Raw genomic sequence first — 9,481 nt, forward strand, 5'->3', positions numbered from 1 at the left:
AGAATAACTCCAGAAAAGTCCAATTAAAGGTATAATCCGAGGGTCTCTTGCTGTCTATATGGAGTTTGTACATTCTGTCTGTGACGGCGTGGGTTTTCTCCGACTCCCACTCTCGAAAGACGTGCAAGTTTGTAGGTTAATTGGTTTCTGTAAATTGTGAATTGTCCCTAGTGTGTGACGGATAGTGCTAGTGTACGGGGTGACTGATGGTCGGCAACAAGCCACATTTTTAAATTCTTATTTAGAACACTTTAAATCTTATTTGATATAGACAAAATTACTGCCCGACAGTAGAGATTACATGAGTTATACTTGGTAAAAGTGAGTGTTAATGTAAGCATTAATAAATGTATGATAAATAATTTGGATGATGACGTGAAGAAGATATGCCTGGAAAGGCCAAAGTGCCTGTTTCCACTCTAGGGTCTCTCTAACGTCTAAAGCTGTGTTGAAATATATAGTTCATAATGCCAACCATTGTTCTTTCTTTAAGAATGTAGCTACTGAAAGTTAGTGCACGGACATCACCCATCAACGACGACATTTATTTGTAAACACAGAATACCAAATCACATCTTTGACGATTGTAGCTCAGGGGATGAGAGGAGGGAATGTTGTAGTAAATCCCAGATTTATAAAAAATATTGAGAGTAATGGACGACTTTGAACATGCAAGTGTTATTAATACTGTTATAAATTTAGTTTCTAGTTTAGAGAAACAGAATGGAAGCAGACACTTCAGCCCACCAAGTCCACACTGACCCTTGTTCACCCATTCACACGAGTTCTATGTTATCCCACTTTCTCACCCACTCGCTACACACTAGGGTCAATTTTACAGAGGCCAATTAACCTGCCAGCCCGCATGACGTTATTATGTGGGAGGACACCAGAGCACCCAGAGGAAATCAACGCAGTCACAGAAAGAACATGCAAACTCCACAGACAGCACTTGAGGTCAGGACCAAACCCAGATCTCTGGCGCTGTGAGGCAGCAGCTCTACCAGCTGTGCCACTGTGCCACTCTGTATCAATTATTTATAGAAAATCAAACTTGGCACATTTACTCGATTTTTAAAAAATAATCAGAAATATCAGGTTTTGCCAAATTATCACAGTAAATGGAAAAATAAATCCCGAACTGAACCAAAAATCTCAAACAAACCAAAAAAAATGTCAGCTCCATGTTGCACACAATGTGGTGGTCCACATTTTTATTCAATTGCTATATTAGGAACTTGAATAACTGCAAAACACACTGTGCAGAAAAAGTGAGCTAGAAGTATTATTGAGTGAATGATGCTACAGTCTGCCTGCTTTCATGCCTCTTGCAATGGATTCTCTCCCTCCCACCCCCACTACTGCACCTCATCGCCAACATCAAGAATCAAAAAATTCTGCAGCTTCCTGTTTCTGCTCAGGAAATGAGGAAAACCAATTCCATGTGTTCAATTTCTCCGATGACTTTGAGAGTGATACTCCACTGATCCAGAATTAAAACTGACTACCACACAAGAAATAAAATCCTCCCTGCAAATGCCGAGGCAACCTATATCTTTTGCTTCTTTATCCAAGGTTTGTTCGTTCAGAGTAGCAAGCTGAAATGGGATAAGATGAAGGGAATAATGAGGAAGAGCATACATACCCATTAAAAGTATGAAGTTATTTTTTAAATGTGTTTTTGTGCACCCAGGGAACAACTTCTACAATCCTTCAAATAGCTTAGGACAAAATGGACAGATGACAGATTATTTATAAATTGCCGGATTTGTGGAAATACAAAACACACCTAGTATTGGACAATATTTAAGAATGGACACACAGACTGCCTGATAGAAAATATAATTAGCATGTTTGTTTACAGCTCAAAGCAGCGCAACTGAACTCAAATCAAATATATATTTTCAGAATTTAAATTCCATCATTGTTTCAAGATACTTTAAGAGACATCTTCATAAAGGTGTTGGAGAAATGTCAGCACTGAAATGTAGTTAAAAAATTATGGAAATATTATTCCATTCGTATAGAACTGCCATAAATCTTGATCAATCAAATCTCTGGCAAATGCAAAGCATGAAAAGGTCAATGTGTAATAAAAAGGAGTCAGCCCTCTGACTAAAGCACCCTCTTTAATCTAAAGTGAGCATGTGATTACATTTCTAATCATTGGCGAGAGATTAGACATCATTTTTACACTTGCCCATGATCTGAGGTGAACTTACAAACATTTCCAGCAGCCCTTTGTATAGAACTAATCGAATTCTACAGGAATATATGGAATATGCAAACAGAAGAAGCCCTTCACAGTAAGTATGCAGATCCTTTCCATGTTACAAAGTGCACAGAAGCTATTTTGAAGATCCCCATTTAAGCTTTCACCAACAACCTTTGGTTCTGACAAAAAGATACATCCTGAGTTTAACTTCGACACCACAGTAACAGGAGCTCAGTCAGCCACAGAATGCTTGGTCTTAACCAATGGGGTCTCATTGGCTCATGACACATCTGTCAGTCTCCACAGTCCAGGCTGCAATGTGCAAAAAAACAGCTCAAATTTAAAAACTAAATATACAAATTAGGAGCTGGGACAGGCCAGTTTCACTCATGTCAATGAGATCATAGGGTCATTGAATCATTCAGCATTGAAATAGGTAATTCGGCCCAACTTGTTTGGGACAACCATGTTGGCATTCTGGGCGAGTCCCATTTGCATGTATTTGGTCCATACCCCTCTAAACCCTAGATAGATACAAAAAAGGTAGAGTAACTCAGCAGGTCAGGCAGCATCTCTGGAGAAAAGGAACAGGTGACGTTTTGGGTTGAAACCTTCTTAAGACTCTCAAGTCTGAAGGGTTCTGACCTGGTACGGTCGAGTGTGAAGAAGGGTCTGACTTGCTGCGTTACTCCAGCAATTGGTGTCTATCTTCGATGTAAACCAGAATCTGCAGGTTTTTCCTGCATAGTCCTTCTAAATCATTCCTCTCCATATATCAGTCCAAATGTCTTCTGAAAATCATAATGGTATCTGCTCCTATAGCATCCTCCAGCAGCTCATTCCAGATATGACTAACCAATGAGTGAAAGAATTGTCCTCGTGGTCCCTATTAAATCTCATCTTAAGCTTATGCCCTTTATCCACGCCCCTCCTTATCTTATACATTATTAGGCAACAGCTAGGTAGATGCCAATGAGTAAATCCAACCCGATGTGGGAGTCGTTTTAAAACCCAGCTGATCAAAGTTCTGAACCTTCATGTTCCAGTAATGAGGAAGGACATGGCAAGGGAAGGGAACATTGGATGATGAGAGAGGTTGTAAACTGGGTCAAAAAGAAAAAAAGGAAACATATGTAAGGTTCAGCAGGTCAAATAAGACAGGTCCTTTGAGGAGAGGTTGAACAAACTTGGTAGAAACAAAATGCTGGAGTACCTCAGTGAGTGAGGCAGCACCTCTGGAGAAAAGGAATGGGCGACATTTCGGGCCGAGACCCTTCTTCAGCCTGATGTCAGGGAAGGGGGCGGGACAAAGATAAAATGTAATCGGAGACAGTAAGACTAGTGGGAGAACTGGGAAGGGGATGGAGAGAGAATGCAAGGGCTATCTGAAGTTAGAGAAGTCAATGTTCATACCACTGGGGTGTAAACTACCCAAGTGAAATATGAGGTGCTGTTCCTCCAATTTGCGCTGGGCCTCATCTGACAATGGAGGAGGCCCAGGACGGAAAGGTCAGATTGGGAATGGGAGGGGGAGTTGAAGTGCTGAGCCCCCGGGAGATCAGGTCGGTTAAGACAGACTGAGCGAAGGTGTTCAGTGAAACGATCGCCGAGCTTGCGCTTGATCTCGCCGATGTAGAGAAGTTGACACTTGGAACAGCAGATGCAGTACATGAGGTTTTAGGCAGTGCAAGTGAACCTCTGCCTCACCTGGAAAGACTGTTTGGGTCCTTGGATGGAGTCGAGGGGGGAGGTAAAGGGGCAGGTGTTGCATCTGCCGCGGTTGTAGGGGAAGGTAACTGGCGAGGGGGTGGGTTTGGGTGGGAAGGGACGAATTGACCAGGGAGTTTCGGGCAGAATGGTCTCTGCAGAAAGCAGAAAGGGGTGGAGATGGAAAGGTGTGACCAGTTGTGGAATCCAGTTGGTGGTTGCAAAAATGTTGGGAGGATTATATACCTCCTTCCCTCCGACACTTTGAACAAACTTGAATTGTTTTCTCTGGAGTGTCAGAGGCTGTGGGGAGAACTGATCCGTTTATAAAATTGAGAAGCATGGATAGGGGAGGCAGTGTGAAATATTTTTCAAGGGTGAAAATGTCAAGTACCTGTGCTTGATCTTTAAAGTCTCATGGGGAAACTTTAAAGATGTGCGAGGCAGGTTTTTTAAATTTATACACAGAGGGTGGTGGGTGTCTGGATCACACTGCCAGTGATGGTGATGGAAGCAAATATGATTGTGGCATTTAAGAGACCTTTAGATAGTTTTGTGAATATGTAGTGAATGGAGGGATACCACAGGCAGAAGGAATTACAGATGTACAGGCAGAGAGATGTACAGGCAGAAGGAATTAATTTAATTTGACATCAAGTTTGGCAGAGACATGGTGGACCAAACTGTCGATTCCTTGCTGTACTGTTCTTTGTTCTATGTATGGCTCCTGCTCGCTTGCTAAGATAGCTCAACCACTTTTCTCCCACCTAGCAGAGTTGACTACCAGACAGGCAGTTCCTGAATAACAAAATAGTGAATATCTAATTTTTTCACTCCTCCTGACCTTGTGTGAACAGCATTGAATTTGTTTGAAGTGAGATTAATTCCAGGAATGTGTATTAATAACTAAAATGAATATCTCCCTTTAGATAGATTGTGTTTATTTATAGAGAATTATTCAATATTACAATTAATAATAGTTCACAAAGTTTAGCAACTCACATAAATTATTGGGTTAACATAATCTTTATGCATAAGTGTATTTGTTCTGAGGGGTATGGATTTACTGATGCATTTATGTCTTTCTCTTCCCTTCCCTCAGATGGAGTTGCTTAGAGGGTCAAGAGGGGTTATTCATACATTAACCTGAACTGCCAGAAAACAAACTAAAATATAAGAATGTTGCTTAATTAAATTAAAATCGTGATCCAGGACTGAACTGAATGCACTGTGTTAATGAACTTCAAATTGCAACAATGTCACTGTCAAAATTAGTGATCTGAACTGTTTTGTCAAGAGGCATCTTGGTTGGATTAATAGATGTATTCTCTCTATTAATTTCCCAAACCAAAAGAGTTCAGGGGAGCCTGTCACAATTAACCAGCCAGTAAACAATTGTGAAAACAGCATTGCAAATGATGAATGCCCAGAAAGCTGCGGTCGGTAATAGAACGAGTTCTGAGGTTCTATGTTCTAATGTAATATGTCCTATGTTCTAATGTAACATGACGTCGCTGCTTGCACATCTACATCTCTTCCTTGGATGTATTGAGCTCCATTCTTATCTCCTCTGGTGATGACAATGGGCAATGATGAGTTTTGATTCGTAACCTTGGTCAACTCTTTGGTATCTAGAACGAGTGGATGGTTGACATTTGTTGCATCACGATCAAATCACTACTCCCTTCTGATCGGGAATCCATAAACAGCAACTACATAGGGGTTTAGAGGATGGCTGCAACAGACACGTGGATCAAGGCTCGCCACAGACATGAAGCGACAATTTCTTACGATGGTGCACACCTTCGGCTAGTCCAAATATCAAGCCTTGTTTTTCATTTTCTTCTGCTTTCTTGTGCCAAGATGATCCCTGACTTTGAAAGTAATAACACCTAGCGCTGAACGCTTTTCCACCTTCACCTTTGCCCCTGACTAAGCTGGCAAGGGTCCACTCATTTCCTCCAGTCGCCCTAAAGTTGACCATCAACTCTGTTCTGACAGAACTGTTCGCTTATTAATGTTATCTTTCGCGGTTTTTTTTTAAAACGCGGATGAAGAGGGGTTAAATTTCCCTCAAATGTGGAGTTGGTAGTAAATAACTTTAGTACAAAATCTGAATAGAGGAAGAAAAATCAATGTCCACTAACCGCGCATTTGAATGTGAAGCGACCAGGCTATGTGGAACCACTATGGCATGAACTCCCTAGCTATATAGCATACTAAATATTCTCAGTCAGTGTGGAGGTCACATATAGGCAGTTTCAAACTGCCAGCTAATCACATTGCAGAATAGCCGTCACTAGTAACCACTTCGTGTCACGAGATTGCTGCCTTTTCTCAGCGTTTGCGATATACATTTAAAAACACTGCATTTGGTATCCGTTCACTTCCTACTTGCGCGAAAATCCCAACCGTGTCATAAGTGTTCAATTTGTAACGGTAAAACAAAAAATTGGGTCGGATCCAACCAATGCGTTGTCAAAAACCTCACCGCCCATAAAAGGATTGGAGCGATGTGTTGCTTCCCGATCGCCGTTTCTACGAGTTATCGAAAGTGTCACTGTGGAAGCTCACACACACACGCGCGTTGCAAACACATGAGCGTAAAGTTTCCAGGAAAAAAATCACAACGTTACACTTTGATTTGAACGTCGCGTCGTTTAAAGAATCAGATTTCAATTAGACAAAAAACCCATCCGGAGCGCTCACACTGGTGTGGAAATTGTTAACAGCCCGGACTGTCTTTCCCTGGATCTCCAATGTTACAAAACACACGGAATGTAGTTGACACTACAAGTGGGTAAAAAGAACGTTTTCTTTTTTTTTTAAACTTTTTTTAAAAAGAAGCGCGATGTTGTGCTCAAAAACGAGCGGCCGAGGACTGTGTTAGATTTGAATGCGCGAATGACAGTTCCTGGTCACTGGCCCACATCTTCATCAGTACACAAGGGGTTAAACTAGAGCTGCAAATGTGATCCCTTAACCATTCACCAGAGATTCCCAGACGCCGGATGCTGGTTCCTATTAATTCCTGATTCGGCAGATTGTACAAAGGCACCGAACGCGGCGAAATATCCAGCTCTTTCCGAAAGATGAGCCCGCCTTCAGCGAGCCGTCTGTCCAGCACAGAGCACATTCAAAGCACCGCAGCGAGGAGGAGAAACTCGAAGTCTATACGAAGTCGTTCACGAGCAGACACTGCTGGAAACCGCCGATTGGGAACCGATCTGAAGAAGGGTCTCGACCCGAAACATCACCCATTGCTTCTCTCCAGAGATGCTGCTGCCTGTCCCGCTGAGTTACTCCAGCATTTTCGATTGGGAACCGAGCTCTCGCAACATTTATTTTCTAGTGGAGGGCGAATAGGGGTTTCGCCCCAATGTGTTATGGGCACCTTCCAAACCAACACGGACCACAAGGCAAGAAAGCCTGCCTTTAATCTTAAACTCAAAGGTGCGCTCGTTATTTGCAGTGTCTTGTTGAGATTACAAGCCGACAAGCGTCACACCCAACACAATGCCACCTCGGCCTCAAAGTACGCTGGCTGGCACCTTAATGGTCCCCACACTTGCAGCCCTTTCCATCTTGTAGGTGTAGGGTTAAGTATAAGGGACTGTGCCAACTCCTGCTATTACAGTCGAATTATACCGTCTGCAATCTGTGTACGAGTTGGAATATATCCCTAAACCGAACATCTCTTTGTTGTGCATTACACAACATACACACACACACACACACACTTGATTAACACGCCTCTCCAATCAAATGATTTTTTTTTTTGATGCTGCGATTTTAAGTTTGGCGGATAAATTGATGCATGTTAATCGTTACACCGCATGAAAACAATCTGAATTGACGCCGCGGGTTGCATTTTTTCAGAATGCCAATTTAGACCTCCTTATTTCCACAAAAAAAAAATCTGAAATCATAGCCTCGACAACAGGAAATCAGAGGACAGAAATCTTGCTGTAAAACCGTTAGCCGAGGAACACAGCAAAGCCCAGCCCCAGTGTTATTTTTTCTCCTCCTTCGCCTTCAATGAAATGTCACAGATTGAGCTGAAAGGCAACGCGTTATCATTAATATATCGCTGAGCAACAAGAGGGAGAGAGAGAGGGAGAGAGAAGGTGTGGAGGATTCACAAGGCAGAATAAGACACAGGAGGAGGGAGGAGGGGGGGGGGGGGTTGAGCAAGGCAGCAAATGAGAGGAACCCCGTGAAGAGAGAAGGAGTGAGGGGAAAAAATCGGCTTTTACCTTCGGATAATTCCAAATCCAGCTCGGCCAGCTTGGCCCTCACCTCGAGAGGAAGAGCCAGGCTATCAATGCTGCGATCCGCCATTCTCCCTCTTTGTGTCCGAGTGTCGAAAAAGCCACACTTCAGCACTTTGCACCGAGGTGTAGGAGATGCATGATGTTATGCAGAAGGGGAGGGGTGCTAGTGTTTGGTAAAGGGGAGGGAAGGAGGGAGAGGAGAGAGAGAGAAGGGGGGGGGGGGGGGTGTCTCCGGCACTTCACACCACGGCCATGTCTGCTCCGGCTCTGTCTTGTGTGTGTGTGTGTGTGTGTGTGTGTGTGTGTGTGAGAGGGGGAGAGAGGGAGAGATGATGAGGGGGGGGTGCGTGCACGCGCAAGGTAAGGCGCCCGCGCGCTCCCGGGGCCAGCGCAAGGCGCGACTGCAGGAGGCCGGGCGCGTTCACGCGAGAGAGCGCGTCCACGGGGGGAGCGGCGCCGCCACCAGAGGGGGCCAGTGAGCGCAGAGACATTGAAGAGAAACAGTGCAAATAATACATATATATATATATAAGGGTACAGTGTAGGAACAAAACTGCAGATGCTGGTTTAAATGTAGACACTAATGCCCCTGTCCCACTTAGGAAACCTGAACGTAAAACTCCGGAGACTTTGCGCCCACCCAAGGTTTCCGTGCGGTTGCCGGAGGTTGCAGGTGGTTGCCGGAGGTTGCAGGTGGTGGAAGCAGGTAGGGAGACTGGCAAAAACCTCCGGGAACCGCACGGAAACCTTGGGTGGGGCGCAAAGTCTCCAGAGGTTTCCGAAGTGGGACAGGGGCATAAAGGTAGACACAACATGCTGTGAGTTACAGGCAGCATCTCTGGAGAGAAGGAATGGGTGATGCTTCGGGTGGAGATACATCCATTCCTTCTCTCCAGAGATGCTGCCCGTCCCGCTGAGTTACTCCAGCATGTTGTGTGTGTAAAGGTGCAGTGGCTGAGTGGAGGAGACGAGATACAATGCATGCAACGCCACAATGTATCTGTGTGAGAATGATACCCTTTATCTGTCTGCGAGAACGATACCATGTGTCCGTCTGAGTGAGAGAATGATACATTGGTAGCTGTGAGAGACAGATACTTCATCTGAGAGATACAATGTGTCTGCGGGAGAGTGTGGCACGCGAAAGAGGATACTTATATGTCTATGAGGGGGAAACAAACTCAAATGTGTCCATTTGCCAAAGGCGACAAGATCAATGCACCCGAGAAAGAAAGTTCATTTGAATAAAGCAGAAAATCGATGGGAGAATGTGGGAAAATTGTGT

The 9,481-nt window shown here is 44.0% G+C and overlaps 1 protein-coding gene across 5 annotated transcripts in view; it reads right to left on the reverse strand.

The window, feature by feature from the left end:
- LOC129714836 (disco-interacting protein 2 homolog C) overlaps positions 1-8,388 on the reverse strand; it is a 540,592-nt gene extending 532,204 nt beyond the window's left edge. For all 5 annotated transcript variants that reach the window (XM_055664689.1, XM_055664698.1, XM_055664678.1 and 2 more), the window contains exon 1: positions 8,179-8,388. In XM_055664689.1, the coding sequence (XP_055520664.1) occupies positions 8,179-8,263 (85 nt within the window). In that variant the 5' untranslated portion in view covers positions 8,264-8,388. The remainder of the gene's footprint in view (positions 1-8,178) is intronic.
- Positions 8,389-9,481: the final 1,093 nt, after the last annotated feature.

Source organism: Leucoraja erinacea, chromosome 2, assembly GCF_028641065.1.
Source record: "Leucoraja erinacea ecotype New England chromosome 2, Leri_hhj_1, whole genome shotgun sequence".
In the NCBI taxonomy this organism is placed as follows: Eukaryota; Metazoa; Chordata; class Chondrichthyes; order Rajiformes; family Rajidae; genus Leucoraja; species Leucoraja erinaceus.